Source organism: Trichosurus vulpecula (genome assembly GCF_011100635.1).
Source record: "Trichosurus vulpecula isolate mTriVul1 chromosome X unlocalized genomic scaffold, mTriVul1.pri SUPER_X_unloc_1, whole genome shotgun sequence".
In the NCBI taxonomy this organism is placed as follows: Eukaryota; Metazoa; Chordata; class Mammalia; order Diprotodontia; family Phalangeridae; genus Trichosurus; species Trichosurus vulpecula.
This window is the reverse complement of record NW_023494377.1, coordinates 6,434,885-6,456,278: the sequence shown is the minus strand read 5'-3', so window position 1 is coordinate 6,456,278 and position 21,394 is coordinate 6,434,885. Positions and strand designations below refer to the sequence as shown.

The window sequence follows — 21,394 nt, the reverse complement described above, 5'->3', positions numbered from 1 at the left end:
TTCTGATGCAGAAAGCAACCAGAAGATGATGCTCATTGGCTTTCCCTCTTGGGGTTCCAATAAAGAAGACAGCAGTAAAAGAACCATCTTAGGAAGGCTAATGAAGACAAAGAGGAACAGTAAGCCACTCTCTTGTATTTGAAACTTTAGCATCTCAGAGTTATAAGAGACCCCAGGGGCCATCTAGTCCACCTGATCAGGAATTCCCACAGCAACATACCTAACAAATGGTCATCCAGCCTCTCCTGAAGACTTTTAGTGATGAGAAACCCATAACCTCCCAAGGAAGCCCATTCTACTCTGGGGATAGACCTGAAAAGAGGTTTCTCCTTACACAGAACCTAAATATAACTCTGTGCAACTCCCTTGTTCTCCTATACCCTTCCTATTCCTCCCCTTCTCCCCCCCGTACCCCCCCCAGCCCAATTGCTCCTGGTTCTGCTGTGTGGGGCCAAGCAGATCAAGTCTCGTCCTTCCTCCATGTGACAACCTATCAGATACTTGAAGATGGCTCATCAAGTCCCTATTCCAGTTCATATCCCCAATTCTTATTCTTTTTGTAACATGGTATCCAATGCTCCCATCACTGTGGTAGGCCTCCTCAGTACATTTCAAAGTGTGTCCAAGTCCTTCCTAAGATGTACTGTCCAGATAGGAGTAAGGATTGGACTTGTGATTTCATTATTATAGGAAATTCATGCATGAGAAAACTCCTTCTACCCATGCAGATTGGTGCCTTCTCTACAGCATATAGTCTTAGGGAGTCTCCTGGGGATGCTGAGAGGTGAAATGACTTGACCAGCATTGCACAGTCAGTATGTTTCGGAAGCAGGACATGAACTCAGGTTTTTTTTTTAACTTTGAGACCAGTTCTTAACTATTGTAAGTCACAATTTCTCTCAGAATATAATACTCCAAATGTAGTCTTACCTAGACAGAGTACAAGGAGACTATCAATTCCTTCGTTCTGGATATTATGCTTCTAACAAATCCAAGGAATACATTAATTAGCTTTTTTTGCTTCCATATCACATTCAAATTCTTCCTGTAAGTCTCCCAGATATTTTGCATACAAAGGTGTACCGATGAAATTGATTTTTTGACCCATATGTAGGACTTTACATTTCTCCCTTTTAATTGTCATCTTCACTAGATTCAGCTCTTCATTCTAGCCTGTTAAGGCCAAATGCCTCCTGATTCTATTACCTACAGTATCCCTTCTAAGATGTCTTCAAATATCTGAAGGATTATCATGATAAAAAGAGCATCTGACTTTCTAGAAGCAAATAGGAAATATGAATTAGAATTGTAGACTTGTACTGCTGCGATCTTGTGCAGACCAATCCCCTGCCCTGCCAACGGGTGGATTTGTGAGGTCACTGCAGCTCTGGTCTCTCCCAGTCTGACTGTTGTCAGAGCTCATCGCCATTTATCTGTGCAAGTTCCAGATTTCACTTTTCTCTTCTCACTTGTACACTTTAATAATGGGAGGTTACATTGTTTTGGGGACAGAAATGGATCCTTCCTTGTGTCTTCTAAAGAAGATCATATTATTACATGAACTCGGGCCATCTATAGAAGTGAAAAGAGATGGATTAAATTGTTGCATCTGAAATGCCTCCCTTCCTATCCCAGGCCCTCAGGGAGCTCCCACTGCTGAAATAGTGTTCTCAGGGAATAGCATGAAAATCCCAAAGTGTAGACTGGTGTCTCTCTCTCCTCCTCAGATATAACTCCAGTTGCTCCAGAATATGATACCTGGGAATCACAGCTATTCCAGGTAAGAATGATTAAAGAACAGGAAGAAGGTGAGGAGGGGTGGGGGCAGGGCAGAGATAGATTCCTGAGCCACTCACCCCTCACATTCTCCATTCCCCATCTGAGTGGGTGGGTTGTTTCCCCAGGTTGGAGAAATGTCTGCCCACTCCCTCACGGAAAAGACCTGGAGAGAGGAACTTAATCGTGAGATCAACAAATATGAATGCGGCTACCCTGGGCAGTCCGCAGAGAAGGTCAGTATTCAGCATCAGTAGCTAATCCTTTCACCTGACTTTAGTCAGGGTTCCTTAGGCTTAGACATTCAGAGAAATAAAACAAGGCTCCCAAAGAAATTAAGTGATGGGTCAAGTAAGGATTTTAAGAATTCGCTTGATGTCCTTAGATTCAATGTTTAAGAGATTTATTCACCTCTCAAAAAAAAATGAAAGCTGCAATTTGAATATACTATCCCAGAATCCCAGGACCTCAGAGTTGGAAGGGCCTTCAGTGGCCATCCCGGCTAACCCATACCCAAACAGATGGGCTTCTAGTCTTGACTTGATTATTTTTTGAACCTGAGCCTAAAACTTGACACTTATTCTTATTAAAATTCATCATATTCTAATTCTGTCTAATATTCTATCCTGCTGATACCTTTTTAGATCCTGATTCTGCCATCCAGTGTATTATTGGTCTCTCATAGCTTTCCCTCATCTGCAAACTTAATGAGCTTGATCTAAGTCATTGATAAAAATATTAAACAGCTCAGGACCAAGTCCAGATCCCTGGGACACTCTCCTCCTTCCAAGCTGATGTCAAACTCCAATCATTCACCCTCTTCTGAATTTGCCTGACTATACCATTATCCAGCCCACCTCTTTCCATCCTGTCCACAAGAATTGTTAGAGAGATTTTGTCTAAAATCTAGGTAACCTATAGCAATAGTATTCCCCTGATCTAGTAACTCTGTCAAAAAACAGAAGTGAAGTTAGTCTGTCATGACTTCTTCCCATTTTTTTGTGTTGATGCTTTTGGGGTTTTAAAATAAATAATGCTATAACTTCCAAATAATGCCCCCTTGCCCCCCCCTACACATTAATACCCTCCAATGGTACAAACAAGTATACTTAAGAAAAATAAATCCACATGTTGACCATATCTGGGACTCATGCCTCATTCTGTACCTGTAGTCCCCCACCTTCCTGCCCAGAGAAGGGAGGTATGTTTTTACTGTCAGCTGAAGTCACAGTTGGTCACTAATTGATTAGAGTGACGAGATTTTTCAATATTGCTTTCCTTTACATTATTGTGGTCATTGTGTAAATTGTTCTCCTGCTTCTGCTAATTTCATTTTGTATCAGTTCATGGAAATCTTCCCAAATTTTTCTGAATTCCTCATATTTGTCATTGCTCATGACATAGTAACATCCTCACCTGTGATCTGTTCCCTCATTCAACAAGAACCTATTTTGTTTCTAGGTTTTTTTGCTACTATGACTATTTTTGTATATATGGGACAGGCTGCTTCTTTGTGATTACAACTTCCTTTTCTTTTTTTTTCCTTTTTTTTTTCTTTTTATTTATTTAATATATTTAATTTTTTCAGTATTGATTTTCACAAGAGTTTGAATTACAAATTTTCTCCCCATTTCTACCCTCCCCCCACTCCAAGATGGCATATATTCTGGTTGCCCTGTTCCCCAGTCACCCCTCCTTCTGTCACACCGCTCCCCTTCCATCCCCTTTTCCCTTCCTTTCTTGTAGGGCAAGATAAATTTCTACGCCCCATTGCCTGTGTATCTTATTTTCTAGTTGCATGCAAAAACTTTTTTTTTGTTTTTGAACATCTGTTTTTAAAACTTTGAGTTCCAAATTCTCTCCCCTCTTCCCTTCCCACCCACCCTCCCTAAGAAGTCAAGCAATTCAACATAGGCCACATGTGTATCATTATGTATAACCCTTCCACAATACTCATGTTGTGAAAGACTCACTATATTTTGCTCCTTCCCAACCTATCCCCCTTTATTGAATTTTCTCCCTTGACCCTGTCCCCTTTCGAAAGTGTTTGTTTTTGATTACCTGCACCTCCATCTGCCCTCCCTTCTATCATTTCCCCCCCTTTTTTTATCTTCTTCCTCTTTTTTTCCTGTGAGGTTAGATACCCAATTGAGTATGTATGGTATTCCCTCCTCAGGTCAAATCTGATGAGAGCAAGATTCGCTCATTCCCCCTCACCCGCCTTCTCTTCTTTTCCTACAGAACTGCTTTTTCTTGCCACTTTTATGCGAGAAAATTTACCCCATTCTATCTCTCCCTATCTCCCTCTCTCAATATATTCCCCTCTCATCCCTTAATTTGATTTTATTTCTTTTAGATATCTTCCCTTCATCTTCAACTCACCCTGTGCCCGTGCTCACTCTCTCTCTCTCTCTCTCTCTCTCTCTCTCTCTCTCTCTCTCTTTCTCTCTTTATATATATATATATATATGTATATATATATAAAATGTATGTATGTGTGTATATATATATATATACACATACACTCACATATACATATATATACATAAACATATATATATGCATATTCCCTTCAGCTACCCTTATGCTGAGGTCTCATGAATCATACACATCATCTTTCCATGTAGGAATGTAAACAAAACAGTTCAACTTTAGTAAGTCCCTTGCGATTTCTTTTTCTTGTTCTTTTTCTTGATTACCTTTTCATGCTTCTCGTGATTCTTGTGTTTGAAAGTCAAATTTTCTATTCAGCTCTGGTCTTTTCACTGAGAAAGCTTGAAAGTCCTCTTTTATTGAAAATCCATATTTTGCCTTGGAGCATGATACTCACTTTTGCTGGGTAGGTGATTCTTGGTTTTAATCCTAGCTCCACTGACCTCCGGAATATCATATTCCAAGCCCTTCGATCTCTTAATGTAGAAGCTGCTAGATCTTGGGTTATTCTGATTGGGTTTCCACAGTACTCAAATTGTTTCTTTCTGGCTGCTTGCAGTATTTTCTCCTTGATCTGGGAGCTCTGGAATTTGGTGACAATATTCCTAGGAGATTTCTTTTTGGGATCTATTTGAGGAGGCAATCGGTGGATTCTTTCAATTTCTGTTTTGCCCTGTGGCTCTAGAATATCAGGGCAGTTCTCCTTGATAATTTCTTGAAAGATGATATCTAGGCTCTTTTTTTGATCATGGCTCTCAGGTAGTCTAATAATTTTTAAATTATCTCTCCTGGATCTATTTTCCAGCTCAGTGGTTTTTCCAATGAGGTATTTTACATTGTCTTCCATTTTTTCATTCCTGTGGTTCTGTTTTATAATATCTTGATTTCTCATCAAGTCACTAGCTTCCACTTGCTCCAATCTAATTTTTAAGGTAGTATTTTCTTCAGTGGTCTTTTGGACCTCCTTTTCCATTTGGCTAATTCTGCCTTTCAAGGTATTCTTCTCCTCATTTGCTTTTTGGAGTTCTTTTGGCATTTGAGTTAGTCTATTTTTTAAGGTGTCGTTTTCTTCAGTGTATTTTTCAGTATTTTTTTGGGTCTCCTTTAGCAAGTCATTGACTTGTTTTTCATGGTTTTCTTGCATCCTTCTCATTTCTCTTCCCAATTTTTCCTCTACTTCTCTAACTTGCTTTTCTAAATCCTTTTTGAGCTCTTCCATGGCCTGAGACCAGTTCATGTTTTTCCTGGAGGCTTCTGTTGTAGGTTCCTTGACTCTGTTGACCTCCACTGGCTGTATGTTTCGGTCCCCCTTGTCACCAAAGAAAGACTCCAAAGTCTGAGACCGAATCTGGGTGCGTTTTCGCTGCTTGGCCATGTTCCCAGCCAACCAACTTGACCCTTGAGTTCTTCAGCGGGGTATGATTGCTTGTAGAGTTAAGAGAACTATGTTCCAAGCCTGGGGGGATGCACCAGCTCTGCAGCACCAGCGCTCCTCCTTCCCCAAGAACCCCCAACCCGGACTGGACTTAGATCTTCAGCAGGCTCTTCACTCCTGCTCTGATCCACCACTTAATTCCTCCCACCAGGTGGGCCTGGGGCCGGAAGCAACTGCAGCTGTACTTCTGTAGCTGCCCCACCTCCACTGCCCCCGGGGCGATAGCCAAACCGGGAACTCCTTCCACTCCCGCAGCTTTTCCCACTAACCTTCTCTGTTGTCTTTGGTGTTTGTGGGTTGAAAAGTCTGGTAACTGCTGCAGCTCACTGATTCAGGGCTCTAGGGCATGCTCCACCTGGCTCCTGGTCTGGTTGGTCTTCACTGCCCACGCTGGTCTCTGCTCCCCTTGCTCCGCTCCCAGCTCTGTGCCGGATAGACCTCACCCAGAGACCATCCAGGCTGTCCTGGGCTGGAGCCCTGCTTCCCTCTGCCACTTCGTGGGTTCTGCAGTTCTAGAATTGGTTCAGAGCCATTTTTTATAGGTTTTTGGAGGGACTTGGCAGGGAGCTCATGCTAGTCCCTGCTTTCCAGCTGCCATCTTGGCTCCGCCCCTACCACTTCCTTTTCGAAGTATACACTAATTATTCCTTTAATGACACATTCTCAAATTTTGCAGGAATTTTGTCAAGCCCATTGGCCAGTAGTTGGCAGCTTCTATTCTCTTCCTCTTTTTTTGAAAAGTAAAATATTTGCTCTTTTCCAGTCCTGTGGCACCTTTCCTGTTCTTCAGGATCCTTATTCTTTTTAAATGCTTCATTGGGCCTCCACAATCCTACTGTAATGGCTCAGAAGAATGTAGATGCCAACACTGATGGCATGGAGATGATCCTGGGTTCTCGAAAGCTCTACCAGCAGGACAGGCTCCGGGAAGCTCTTTAACACTAGAAGGACTTTGACTTGTTGGCAACTGCTTTCAGAGCTGAGTGTAGAGGGGTTTATTACCAGTAGGAAGCTGGCTCAGAATTCTTTGGCCATTACAAGCCACAAATCAAAGGCAAATACAAAATGACCCTGACTTGGGTGACTAGTGATGTATTTCGCTTTTGTGACCCACCTCATGGTCAGAGGTACTTCCAGTGTGTGAAGCTCTGGCTGTGCAAGTGAGGCTAAGTGACAGGCCAAGCCCTTGTAGAATGTATCACTTACTGCACATGGAAACCACAAGGAAAACCTCATTTGGGGAAGTGCATTTCCGAAGTAGACGAAATATTTTTATTAAGTATAGTTTATTCTAGTTCTTTTTGTTTGCATGTTGAATTAGTAGTGTTCTTTGAAGTATAGTTGCTTATAACCTTTTATTTTGTATGCTAAAAGTTCACCACCCTTTGTAACTTTCAATAGAAACCTGATTGACCTTTGTCACTCCTTCTGGGTGACTCTGTGATAATAGTGGCTTCTTCCAAGGTCTTATTCAGGATAAACACCATAATTGGGTGGGCTGTCTATCCTGAAATAACAGCCAACTGCCAAATTTATTCCATATGTATCATCCTTAGGCTAATTATGAGAAACTGTCAATTGTAGGACTCCCCCTCTTTTTAAAACTGCTGAGGGTCTTGAATATATTCCCAAACTGAGTTGGTTGAAAGACCACTCATAAGTTCAGAAAAGACTGGGAGCTCCTCAACACGTATCCTTATCAATTAGAGTTCCCAAATCTTCAAACTTCATCATGAAGCCAGATCTCACTTTGAACATCCTGTCCCTCCATGAAAGGGAATAGAATTCATAGTTAACTCATAAAAAATACAACAAAAGAAACTCCTGCACAGACCATGTTCAAAAATGAATGGCTCATTCTTCATTTTAAGTTCATCATATCCCAGGCAAGAGCTAAGTGCAGAGCTTCATTGCTTTATCTTTAGTCCTCTGGACTCCATGGTTTATCACAGTTACAGATCAAATTGTTTTTCTCTATGGTGTTATTGTCATTGTATCAGTTATTCTGGTTCTTCTCCCTTCACTCTGTACCAGTTTATACAGGTATTTCCAGTTTTTTATGAAATTGTTAATTTTGTAATTTTGATGACACAATATTAGTCCATTACATTGTTATTGTTCAGTCTTTTTTAGTTGTGTCTGACTCTTCGTGAGCCTGTTTGGGGTTTTCTTGGCCAAGGTACCAGAGTGATCTGCCATTTCCTTCTCCAGCTCATTTTACAAATGAGGAAACTGAGGCAAACAAGGTCACACAGCTAGTAAATGTCTGAGGCCAGATTTGAATTCGAGAAGATTCTTCATGACTTCAGGCCCGCCGCTCTATCCACTGCACCACATTATGTTAGTTTTATTTATGTAGCCATTCCACAATAGCTGGGCATCACCTTAATTTTTCAATTTGGGGCTACCATGAAAAGAACTATTATAAACATTCCTATACATATGAGTCCTTTTCTTCTTTCTTTGATCTCTTTTAGAGTATAAGCCTGGTAGTGGTATAGCTGGGTCAAAGTTTAGTGACTTTTTGGTTGTGGTTCCAAATTGTTTTCTAGAATCGCTAGACCAATTTACATCTCCACCAACAATGTATTAGTGTGCCTGTTTTCCAACAGCCCCTCCAACATTTGTCATTTTTATCTTTTGTTGCATTTCTGCTATTATTATTAAGTCCTTATGATGCTTGTTGAGTGCAAATGGAGAGAGTATTCTTCTCAGAGTCCCCTTGGTTTATTGTTCATTGCTCCTTTCTTCCTTCTCACTTGGGAGTCCCATGAACTAAGCAAGCAACAGGTGGCTATGATGTACTGATTTTGTGTGGCTCCAGCAATTCTTTGGGGCTGTTTTGTATACAGGCAAGTTGCCCAATCTTTCAATGACTAGGTCAGGGCTGACTTCCCATCAGTCCTTTCTTGTGTGTTGCATGGATGCTGAGATTCCTTAGCAGAACTCTATTACTTTCTTTTCTTTCATTATATTTGAATTTATTTTAAACTTAAATACAAAATAAGAAAAGGAAAAATACATTGCCATGCACACAGCAGAACGTGTGAAGGTTCAACAAAATAATACATTTCCATTTCCAGAAAACCTATATAATAAATATTACACATTATTTTCAAAGCTGTCCAGCTTTTCTTTGCTTCCTTGTATGTTTTCTTTTGTCCTTTGCTATGTACTTTTTACTTTATTTTTTCCCCTTCCTCCCCCTTCCCCAAGAAGGCTACAATTAAGCATGGATATATTTATATTTATATATATATATAATATATATATATATATATACACACACACACACACACACACGTATATACATGTGTACATAGATATCCCTATATACATACATATGCATAGATATCCATGTGTATATACATATATGTTGATATCCATAAACACATACATACACACTCAAATGCATATATATAAGACCACATTATGCTTATTTCCACTTGTCATCTGTTTCTCTGTAGGTAGATAACATCTTTCATGAGTCCAAATGTTTCCATATTTTTTAAAATCTACTGTCTCCTCCTTTCCTACACCACAACAATATTCCAACCCAATCTCATTCTATTTGGGAGACTGAGAGTTTTTTCCTCCGATTTTTCTGCATTCCCTCTATTCTTGGCTACATGGGTTTTATTTATATAGGAAAAGTTTTATTTAAAATAAAATTATCCATTGTACACTTCAATGCTGCTCTCACCTTATGATATGGTTTAAGGTCTGATGCTACTGAATTTATTTCCTTCATATCTTTTTCCCCTGGTTTTTTTGAAGTTCCTGACACTCTGTTCTTCCAAATGAACCTTGTTATTATTTTTTCTGACTCAGTAAAATAATTTTTAGTAATTTAACTGGGATGGTACCACATAAATAGATTAGTTAGGTAAAATTGTCATTTTTATTATATTACCTTTACCTACCTATGTACAATAAATATTACTTCAATTATTTAGATCTAACTTTGTATAAAAGGTGTTTTGTGTTTATATTCATGTAGTTCCTGTGTCTGTCATATTTTTATACTGTTTAGTTATTGTACGTGGTCTAAAACTATGGATTAATATGCTGACAAATAGTGGGGTTTCTCTATTTTTCTCTTTTGCTTAAATCTGATTTTAACTTTAACTTTGTCTGAGATCATGATTACTATCCCTGCTTTTTTACATAATAAATTCTACTTCTGAACTTTATTTTATGTTTGTGTGTATCTCTCATTTTTATAGCATTTCCTAAAAGCAACATATTATTGAATTCAAGTTTTTAATCTATGATCAGTTTTTCATTTTATGGGTAAATTATCTCATCCACGTTCTAAACTATAATCGCTTGTATATTTTTCTTCTTCCTATTTTCCTCACTATCCTTCTCACTCTATTCCTATCCTTCCTTACTCCTCTATTTCTACTCCCTAGCTTGCCTTCTTATTCCTTAACTTACCCCTCCTCCAAGAATCCCTCCCTTATCTTTTCCCTCTAACCTGTCCCCTTACTCTCTTATTTCTTTCTGAATTTAGATTTTTATACCCTTCTAAATATATATGTTGTTCCCACCTTATCCCTTTCCCATTAATCTACACTCCCTTCTATCCTATTCCCTCTCCCTCTCTTATCCTCTCCCCCCTCCCTTTCTCCTTGCCCTCTTATTTCTTTCTGAATTTAGAAGACTTTTATACACTTCTAGATATATATGTATTGTTCCCTCTTTAACCCCTTTCTGATGAGAGTAAGGTTCCAGAACTACCCACCCTCCTCCCCCATCTAATTCCTCTGTATCAGTTCTTCTCTCTCACCTCATTTGTATGAGATAATTATTCTTTTTTATACTATTTTCCCTCAGCCCTTCTTCCCCATACACACTTCTATTAAGAGAATAATCAAATTACTGATTCTATTGTTATCACTGCATCCCAGGCCATCACCATTCATCTTGACTTTTGTCTTGCCAGTGGACTTAGATGACTCTGGAAGAGAGTGAGGCTGACGACTTTTTGCAACTCTGCCTCACTTAAATCCAACAAATCCTCACTTAAATTTGTGCATGAATGCACAAATCAAGACATTGCACCATGTCATTGGTACTCTTTGAAAATTCTGTGGAGGACTTAGAGCTTGGTCAGACATCAAAGATACCAAAGTCATCCACTGTATCCCAGGCCATCACTAGTCATCTAGACTTTTGTCTTGCCACTGGAATCCAATGACTCCGGAAGAGAGAGCGAGGCCGATGATTTCGTACAACTCTGCCTCACTTAAATCCAATTTACACACAAGTCAAGACATCACCCTGTGATGTCATTGGTTGTTTTCAAGAATGAAGGACAAACAACACAACAACCAAATTACTATCCTTTGTTTGTTCACATCTGGTCTAGGAGGGTATACAACTCCTGCTCCCCTCTATCTCTTGTCTCTTCTCTATTCATCCGATTTACCACGGCATTCTCCTTCCCACAGAAGATGTTGATTCACTTATAGGAGTGCTGGGGATTTAATTAACAGGATTAATTCAGCTCTGTCTACCCTTTTACTTATTTTTAAAGGTCTCCTTATATATTTTTTTAAATTATTGTTTTCTTTTTTTTTTATATCACCTACATTTCCCAATGCATCCCTCTCTACTTCCCTCAGAGAGTCTCCCCTTATGACAAAGCATAAAAAAAGAAAAAAACAGTTCAGCAAAACTAACCAACATATTGAAAAATTCTGGCAGTATATACGGTATTCTATACTCTACTTCCACCCCCCCTCCTCCTCTGCCTTCTCACGTCTCATCTTTGGAGCCAAGCCTGCTTATTATAATTTCAGCATTCAGTTTCAATTATTCTGTTGTTCTTTCCATTTACATTGTTGTTTTTGTTGTTCAGTCACTTCAGTCATGTCTGATTCTCCGTGACCCCCATTTGGGCTTTTCTCGGCAGAGATCCTGGAGTGGTTTGCCATTGCCTTCTCCAGCTCATTTTACACATGAGGCAACTGAGGCAGACAGGGGGAAGTGACTTGCCCAGTGTCACACAGATAGTGTCTGAGGCCAGGTTTGAACTCAGGAAGGTGAGTCTTCCTGACTCCAGGCCCATTGCTGTATCCCCTGCAATGCCACCTAGCTGCCCCTTACATTTTTGTAGTCGTTGTGTATATTGTTTTTTGTTGTTGTTTCTGTTTTCTTCACTCTGCATCATTTTATGTATCTTCTCATGCTTTGCTATATTCAGCACTTCTCATAGCATAATAACATTTCCTTATGTACACGTGTAATAGGGTGGACTCATCATTTGGAAGGTGGAGGGCAATCTTTACAGCATGCACAGATATTATCTGACTGCTTCTAATCCAACCACATGGAAACTCTGGTGACCCAATTTCTGGCCATGAGATTCTCAGGGGTCAGTACTATGTGATGACAAAAAAATCTAATTCATTATGGAGTCAGAAATGATAGCTCAGGAGTGGCTGAACTGGAAGTGAGTGAATACAAAAGGTGCTATCTGTCCATCTCACATTCTCTTTGTGGCTTCAAGGAAGCTAGATTGCTTTGAACTGACCTGAGAGCCAGGTGAGCAAAAGGGTAGCTGCTTAGTGTGTACCCCTCCTTGGTCAATGGAAGTGGTGAGCACATGGCCACCTCTGTCTCTGTGTTTATTCTTCATGATATTAGGTGAATGAGTACACCAAGGTGGATGTGTCCAGGCAGCAATGTTGTGTCTCAGAGATCCAAAGTTCCTTTAGAGGTCCCTCTGGTGACTGGATTCAATGGCAGAGCCCAGTGGCCACCAGAGCAGTAATGGCTGTTGACAGTGAAAGTACCTACAGATGGTTTTGGGAAGAGGTAGCTGAGAACAACAAAAGTTTCAGGGAGTGTTACCACTCATGGCAAAGAGAAGTGCTAGCTATGGACTCAACAGAGATACTGATGCTCAAGATCCATCTGGGCTGCACCAATAGGGAGCTATACCAAAAGAATACTTAATGAGGACTCTATGAAGGGAGAAAAGGACCTCTAGGACTAGAAGTTGGGACATTTTTCTCTACATATGTGACTCACTATCATTATACTTTAAGTTTGAGTTCATTTTTCCTAGGGCAAGAGGAGAGTACACCTACTAGTTGGAGGAGAATATCTTATACCAATTATTCTTGCTATACCTTCTCAGTCAATCCCTTTTCTAAAAGCTAATTGGTATCTGCTACCTAACTGTTAATGGAGAGCATACTACTGGGGGCTCATGACTGACAGTACTACAACCCTCAGCTCCTCAGGGTTTCCCTTAGAACTCTGAGGGTAAAAGTAATAGCTGTACCCTATGGTGACTACAAAGGGTGAGTGTGAGTACCCACTGGGGGAATGACCCCAGAGGAGGTACTAGGTTGCCATGCTCAGCAAATATACGTTGATAATACATACACTAGACATAGCACAACACAAAGCATCACTTGGCAAGCCGATTCAGTGAACACAGCTCTAAATTATATGCAGGACACAATGCATACACATATCACGTCACTTCATGCATATCAATAAAAACAACCAACTTAAAACAACATCAGTAGCTCTGCTAAATATCAAAATAAAGCAGCTAAACTAGGTGCACATAACTAATAGAAAACTAAGCAAAATTAACAAGTGTAGTTACACGACAGGCCTAATACACAGTAAATAAGTATAAGGAGAAAATAAAGGCCTTCACACAAACAAAGACTGTCTCACAGAAAGCAATTTGATTTTGAAAGAAAACACACTGGAAAGCAGGTTGTTCAATTAGAATCTGAGACAAAATAGAAAAAAAATTCTAGTTTTTGTCCTAGTGGATCCCTGAAAAGTAGATCCAATATTAAGTGTCCAGGATGGAGACCATCCTCCATGGGTAAATGTGACCCCGCCCCCAGCCAATGATTCCAGACTAGGTCCCAACAGTGACTAGCACAGTGACTAGTAATGTACCACTCTGTTGAGGCCACAAGACTTGATCACCTACACTAATCCCTAATTTTTAAAAAAAAAATCTGCTTTAGTGGTTTGCCCAGGATTTGGCACTGGTATAAGTCTAACTTTTCCAGGAAGGGAAATAGGCTCCCCAATTCTCACATTCGTTGGTTCATCACCCCCACCTTGGCTTCCTGAGTAAAGTTGCTAATTATAGTAGTTGCCATTGGCTCTTCTCTTAGAGTTTCCCCTGAAAAAGAGACTTGGGGGGGAGTATAAAAAAGGCACTTGTATAGAAATAAAGGTGTGTGAATAGATTTATTCACATTTAGAAAGGGAATGGTGAATATAAAAGAAACACAATGTGTATCTCAGAATGATTAGAACAGAATACAGTAACTTATTACTAGTACACTCAGTTAGGGGCTAATTATCCAGGCCTTGTTGTGACATAAACAGTTCGGGCCATGTCGTCAATTACCCGTTTTTCATATCACCTCCCCTGAGCACAATCTGCTTAAATGCCAAGTATGGTCACCTTTCCGGTGGCCCTGCTCTCTCTGATACTGACTCTTCTCTTGGCACCAGCCCATTACTCCTGCTAATGTTGCTGCTGCCACCAGCACCATTGCCCTGGGGTAAGCCTGCTGCCCTCTCAGGACCTTTTAATGCTCAAAGCTCAATGCAAAAGGAGGGGAACATACAAGAGAGACAAAAGGCAGCCAGAAATTCCACGTATAAGTCGAGCTAGTTGAGTGGATGCTCTGCATAGGGAACCCCCAATGTCAAGGTTAAGAATGATTATCCTTCTCCATCCATCTTCTCACCTGGAAAGCTACAGCCAAGGCGGGAAGCCAGTTGGAAGTCTCTTCTTTTAGCAGATGTAGCCCCCTGTCCTCTTTCTGCTGTTTATCACCTCATTCTAAATTGCTCAAAAGTCCGCGGTCGCATGGCAAGAGAAGCCAGGAAGTTGGGATATTTTTGCCACGTAGCTCCCAAAGACCCAAGCAGTGAGTCATTTTGTTCTTGGAACTCAGGATACAACCTGCCTGGAGTGAACTCCATAAATTCATTTCGCCTTGATAATCACGTACCCACAATTTGTTTAATCATTCCCCAGTCAGCGGGCTGAACGAGAGGCAACTGGTGGCGCAGTAGATAGAGCACTGGGCCTGGAGTCAGGAAGACCTGAGTTCAAATTCAGCCTTAGACATTTCCTAGCTGTGTGATGCTGGACAAGTCACTTGATCTCTGATTGCTTAACAAAATGGATCCACTGGAGAAGGAAATGGCAAACCACTCCAGTATTTTTGCCGCAAAAACCCCAAATGGGTGCACAAAGGGTTGGACGTGCCTGAAATGACTGAACAACAATCATTGGGCATCTGCTTTGTTTCCAGTTCTTGTCTCTTGAAATATTCAGTCTTTACGTCCTCTGATGTTGCCTCTTTGTTCTTTCTTTTCCTCCTCAGTCCAATCTCTCCCTCTTTCTCCCTCTCCCTCCCTCCCCCTCTCTTCCCCCTCCCTTCCTCCCTCTCTCTCTCTCCTTTATTTCCTCCCTCTCTCCCTCACTCCTTCCCTTCCTTCCTTTCTTTTCTTCCTACCTTCCTTCCTTTCTATTTTTTTAGCAATGGCCTATAAACAGGAGAAAATGTTATTTCACTATTCTTTTCATGATTATATTTATGTACCTTTCTTTTCTTGCTCTTGCTTAGAGTATTGCAAGTCCAATATTCTTCTCTCCTCTGTTTTTGGAGGAGTACCTCAAATACTTCTCTCTTATTGAAGGCCCATCTTTTTTATTGATGATTATGCTCAGCTCACAGAACATGTTGTTTTGGTTTGCAGCTCAAATGCCTTTGCTTTGAGAACATTCTATTCCATTTGTTTCGGTGATTTTGAAACTTCTGGGAAGTTTTCTTATATTTTTTTCCCACAGCATGGTATTCAGGATTTTAAAGTTGTTCTTTTGGTGGGTGTTCAGGGCACAGCTGTGCTATTGCTCTGTAGAAACTCCACTGGGAGAAGCCTGACCAAGACTAAGGCTTTAAGCCTCTTCCACTGCAGCTGGCGCTAGCTGCACCACCACATCTTTCTCCTTCTCCCAGTTGTGCCACTTCTATTATTTTATTGGACAGGATCAGTGTTTTCTGCTTCACCAAGGATGTGATGGGTTCACACTTTAAAAATAAACCTTTATTAAACACCTACTATGTGCCAGGCATTGTGCTAGGTGGTACAAATGCCTTCTCTGCATCCCATAAGTTTTGGTATGTTGTCTCATTATTGTCATTCTCTTGGATGAAGTTATTGGTTGTTTCTATGATTTGTTGTTTGACCTACTCATTCTTTTTTTAAAAGTCATTATTTATTTAATATTTTTAGTTTTCAGCATTAATTTTCACAAGAGTTTGAATTACAAAATTTCTCCTCATTTCTACCCTCCTCCCCACTCCAAGATAGCATATATTCTGATTGCCCTGTTCCCCAGTCAACCCTCCCTTCTGTCATCCCACTCCCCCCATCCCCTTTTCTCTTACTTTCTTGTAAGGCGAGATAAATTTTTATTCCCCATTGCCTGTATATCTTATTTCCTAGTTGCATGTAAAAACTTTTTTTTTGAACATCTGCCTTTAAAACTTTAAGTTCCAAATTCTCTCCCGTCTTCCCTCCCCACCCACCCTCCCTAAGAAGGCAAACAATTCAACAGAGGCTACATGCGTATCATTATGCAAAACCCTTCCATGATACTCATGTTGTGAAAGACTAACTATACTTTGCTCCTTCCTATCCTATCCCTCTTTATTGAATTTTCTCCCTTGACCCTGTCCCTTTTCCAAAGTGTTTGTTTTTGATTACTTTCTCCCCCTATCTGCCCTCTCTTTTATTGTCCCCCCTTTTATATCTCCTTCCTCCTTCTTTCCTGTGGGGTAAGATACCCAATTGTGTGTGTATGTTATTCCCTCCTCAGGTCAAATCCGATGAGAGCAAGATTCACTCATTGCCCCTCACCTGCCCCCTCTTCCCTCCCAACAAAGCTGCTTTTTCTTGCCACTTTTATGCGAGATAATTTACCCCATTCTATCTCTCCCTATCTCCCTCTCTCAATATATTCCTCTCTCATCCCTTAATTTTATTTTACTTTTTTAGATATCATCCCTTCATATTCAACTCACCCTGTGCCCTCTGTCTATATATATATATTCCCTTCAGCTACCCTAATACTGAGGTATTATACATATCATCTTTCCATGTAGGAATGTAAACAAAACAGTTCAACTTTAGTAAGTCCCTTATGATTTCTCTTTCTTGTTTACCTTTTCATGTTTCTCTTGATTCTTGTGTTTGAAAGTCAAATTTTCTATTCAGCTCTGGTCTTTTCATTGAGAAAGCTTGAAAGCCCTCTATTTTACTGAAAATCCATATTTTGCCTTGGAGCATGATACTCACTTTTGCTGGGTAGGTGATTCTTGGTTTTAATCCTAGCTCCATTGACCTCCGGAATATCATATTGCAAGCCCTTTGATCCCTTAATGTAGAAGCTGCTAGATCTTGTGTTATCCTGATGGTGTTTCCACAATACTCAAATTGTTTCTTTCTGGCTGCTTGCAGCATTTTCTCCTTGATCTGGGAGCTCTGGAATTTGGCGACAATATTCCTAGGAGTTTTCTTTTTGAGATCTTTTTCAGGAGGCAATCGGTGGATTCTTTCAATTTCTATTTTGCCCTGTGGCTCTAGAGTATCAGGGCAGTTCTCCTTGATAATTTCTTAAAAGATGATATCTAGGCTCTTTTTTTGATCATGGCTTTCAGGTAGTCCAATAATTTTTAAATTATCTCTCCTGGATCTATTTTTCAGGTTAGTGGTTTTTCCAGTGAGATATTTCACATTGTCTTCCATTTTTTCATTCCTTTGGTTATGTTTTATAATATCTTGATTTCTCATAAAGTCACTAGCTTCCACTTGCTCCAATCTAATTTTTAAGGTAGTATTTCCTTCAGTGGTCTTTTAGACCTCCTTTTCCATTTGGCTAATTCTGCCTTTCAAGGCATTCTTCTCCTCATTGGCTTTTTGGAGCTCTTTTGCCATTTGAGTTAGTCTATGTTTAAGGTGTTATTTTCTTCAGGTTTTTTTTGGGTCTCCTTTGGCCAGGCATTGACTTGTTTTTCATGGTTTTCTCACATCCTTCTCATTTCTCTTCCCAATTTTTCCTCTACTTCTCTAACTTGCTTTTCCAAATCCTTTTTGAGCTCTTCCATGGCCTGAGACCAGTTCATCTTTTTCTTGGAGGCTTTTGATGTAAGCTCTTTGACTTTGTTGACTTCTTCTGGCTGTATGTTTTGGTCTTCTTTGTCACCAAAGAAAGATTCCAAAGTCTGATTCTGAATCTGAGTCTGCTTTTGCTGCCTGGCCATGTTCCCAGCCAACTACTTGACCCTTGAGTTTTTCGTTGGGGTATGACTGCTTGTAGAGTAGAGAGTACTTTGTCCCAAACTTGAGGGGCTGAGCTGTTGTTTTCTGAGCTATTTCTACACAGTAAGCTCTGTCACACCAGCGCTCCTCCTCCCCCAAGAACCGCTAACCCGGACCACGACTCAGATCCAAGCAGGCTCTGCGCTCCCACTGTGATCCACCACTTAATTCCTCCCACCAGGTGGGCCTGGGGCTGGAAGCAACTGCAGCTGTAGTTCTGTCCTCAGAGCTACACCACCTCCGCTGCCCCCGGGGGCAGTGGCTGAACTGAGAACTCCTTTCACTCTGTCCCTGCAGCTTTTCCCACTAACCTTCTCTGTTGTCTTTGGTGTTTGTGGGTTGAGAAGTCTGGTAACTGCCATAACTCACTGATTCAGAGTGCTAGGGCCTGTTCTGCCTGGCTCCTGGTCTGGTTGGTTTGGGCGAAGCCCATGCTGTGATCTGCTCCACTCTGCTCCCAGCTCTGTGTGATAGACCTTACCCAGTGACCATCCAGGCTGGAAGCCCTGCTTCCCTCTGCTATTTAGTGGGTTCTGCAGCTTTAGAATTTGTTCAGAGCCATTTTTATAGGTTTTTGGAGGGACTTGGGGCAGGGGGAGCTCATGCAAGTCCCTGCTTTCCATGACCTACTCATTCTTTAGGATTTTATTATTTAGTTCCTAATTAGTTTTTAGCCTATTTTTCCATGGCCCTTTATTATATGTAATTTTTATGGCAGCATGATCTGAAATGGATGCATTCAATATTTCTGCCTTTCTGTGTTTGATTGTGCCCTAATATATGATCAGTTTTTGTGTAGGTTCCATGTACCACTGAGAAAAAGGTATATTCCTTTCCATCTCCATTGAATTTTCTCCAGAGGTCTATCATATCTAACTTTTCTGAAATGCTATTCACCTCCTTATCTTCTTTCTTGTTTATTTTATGGTTAGATTTATTTAGTTCTGAGAGGAGAGGTTGAGGTCCCCTACTAGTATAGTTTTGCTCTCTATTTCTTCCTGTAATTCACTTAATGTCTCCTATGAGCTTGGTGCCTATGTGTTTAGTATTGATATTACTTCATTGTCTATGGTACCTTTCAGCAAGATGTAGTTTCCTTCTTTGTTCTTTTAATTGGATCTATTTTTGTTTTTGCTTTGTCTGAGATAAAGATTGCTACACCTGCTATTTTTACTTCAGCTGAAGCATAATATATTCTGCTTCAGCCCTTTTCCTTTACTTTGTGTGTATCTCTCTGCTTCAAATATATTTCTTTTAAACAACATATTGTCGGATTCTGCTTTTTAATCCACTCTCCTCTCTGCTTCTGTTTCTTGGGAGAGTCCATCCCATTCACATTCAGTTGTGATTACTAACTGTGTCTTTCCCTCCATCCTATTTTCCCCTGTTCATACTTTTTCTCTCCTTTATCCTGTCCCTCCTCACCAGAGTTTTGCTTCTGACAACCACCTCCCTCAATGTGCTCTTGAATCTGTCACCTCCCCCCCTTTTCTTCCCTTTTTCCCTTCCTACTTATGCCCTCCCTTCTATCAAGCCACCATTTCCCTCTTCTTTTTCCTTTCCCCTCCTACTTTCCTATAGGCTAAGATAAATTTCTATACTCAACTGAGTGTATATGTTATTCCCTCTTTGAGCCAAATCTGATGAGAGTAAGGTTCAAACAATGCTCACCCCCTCTCTTCTTTCCTTCTATCATAATAGGTCTTTTTGCCTCTTCATGTGATATAATTTTCCCTATTCTTCCTCTCCTTTTCCTCTTCTCCCAATACAATACTTTTTCCCACCCCTTAATTTTTTGTAACATCATCACATCAAAGTCAACTCATACCCACACCCTCTGTCTATGTATACTTCTAACTGCTTCACTAATAGAGATACAGTTCTCGAGAGTTACAAGTATCATCTTCCAGTGTAGGGAAAAGAGTTTCTATCTTATTGAAAAGCAAGTTTTTTTTTCCTTTCCTGTTTACCTTTTTATGCTTCTCTTCAGTCTTATATTTGAAGATCGAATTTTCTGTTCAGCTCTGGTCATTTCATCAGGAACATTTGAAAGTTCCCTATTTCTTTGAATGTCTATCTTTCCCCCTGAAAGATTATGCCTGATTTTGCTGGGTAGTTGATTCTTGGCTGTAATCCAAGCTCCTTTGCCTTCCAGAATATGTTATTCCAAGACCTCTGATTCTTGAATGTAGAAGTTGCTAAGTCCTGTGTCATCCTGACTGTGGTTCCTTGATATTTGATTTTTTTTCTTTCTGGCTGCTTGCAGTATTTTCTCCTTGATCTGATAGTTCTGGAATTTGGCTACAATATTCCTGGGTGTTTTCATTTTGGGATCTCTTTCAGGAGGTGATTGGTGGATTCTTTCAATTACTATTTTACCCTCTGGTTCTAGGACCTCAGGGAAGTTTTCCTTGAGAATTTCTTGAAAGATGTTGTCCAGGTTCTTTTTTAGATCATGGCCTTCAGGTAGTCCAATAGTTCTTAAATTATATCTCCTGTTCTATTTTCCAGGTCAGTTGGGGGTGACCCAGCCTAGTCGCATCTGTTGTGCTGTGGTTCTGGGGCTCAATATTTTCCTTCTGTGCTAAGGCTGGAGGCTTCATTGCTGGCCTGCTGAGCCAGGACCTGAGGCCTCAGTTGCTGATCTGTGCTGTGGCTAAGAGCCTCCTGCTGGCTTGCCTGGACACTGTCTAAGCTGGGTTACGCTTCCCTTTTACCTAAGTGAGACAGACCTTTCCTGAAGTCCTTATAAGTTATGTTAACCTGGAAAATTGTTTCAATCCATCTTTTTATGGGTTCTGTTGCTCCAGAATCCATTTAGAGGCTTGACTTAACATTGTTTCTGAGGAAAACTGGGGAGAGCTCAGGCAACTTCCTGGCTTCTTTCTGCCATCTTGGCTCTACTCCCCAAAATTTTTCTCCAGATTTATCAACAGGCAGCTAGGTGGTGCAGTGGATAGAGCAGCAGACCTGGAGTCAGGAAGGACCAAGTTCAAATCCAGCCTCAGACACTTAATACCTGTGTGATCCTGGGCAAATCACTTAACCCTGTTTGCCTCAGTTTTCTCATCTGTAAAATGAGCTGGAGAAGCAAATGGCAAACCACGCCAGGATCTTTGCCAAGGAAACCCCAAGTGGGGTCATGAAGAGTCGTGCACAACTGCAACAACAAATTTATCAAACATTAATCTTTTATATTTATCTGATTAGTTATCTAGTATCTCCATTATATGCCATCGATCTATTTCACTCTATTTTTGTCCTCTACTTGACAGTTTTCATAACAGTTGGTTTGTAATATACATTTAAGTCTGAGAGTGCCATATGGCTTTGATCAACTTTGTTTTGTTCAACACG

At 40.5% G+C, this 21,394-nt stretch overlaps 1 protein-coding gene across 1 annotated transcript in view; it reads left to right on the top strand.

The window, feature by feature from the left end:
- LOC118833036 (maestro heat-like repeat family member 5) overlaps nt 1-21,394 on the top strand; it is a 138,403-nt gene that overhangs the window by 36,760 nt on the left and 80,249 nt on the right. Inside the window, exon 4 of the mRNA XM_036740429.1 lies at nt 1,905-2,012. Within this exon, the coding sequence (XP_036596324.1) occupies nt 1,905-2,012 (108 nt within the window). The remainder of the gene's footprint in view (nt 1-1,904; nt 2,013-21,394) is intronic.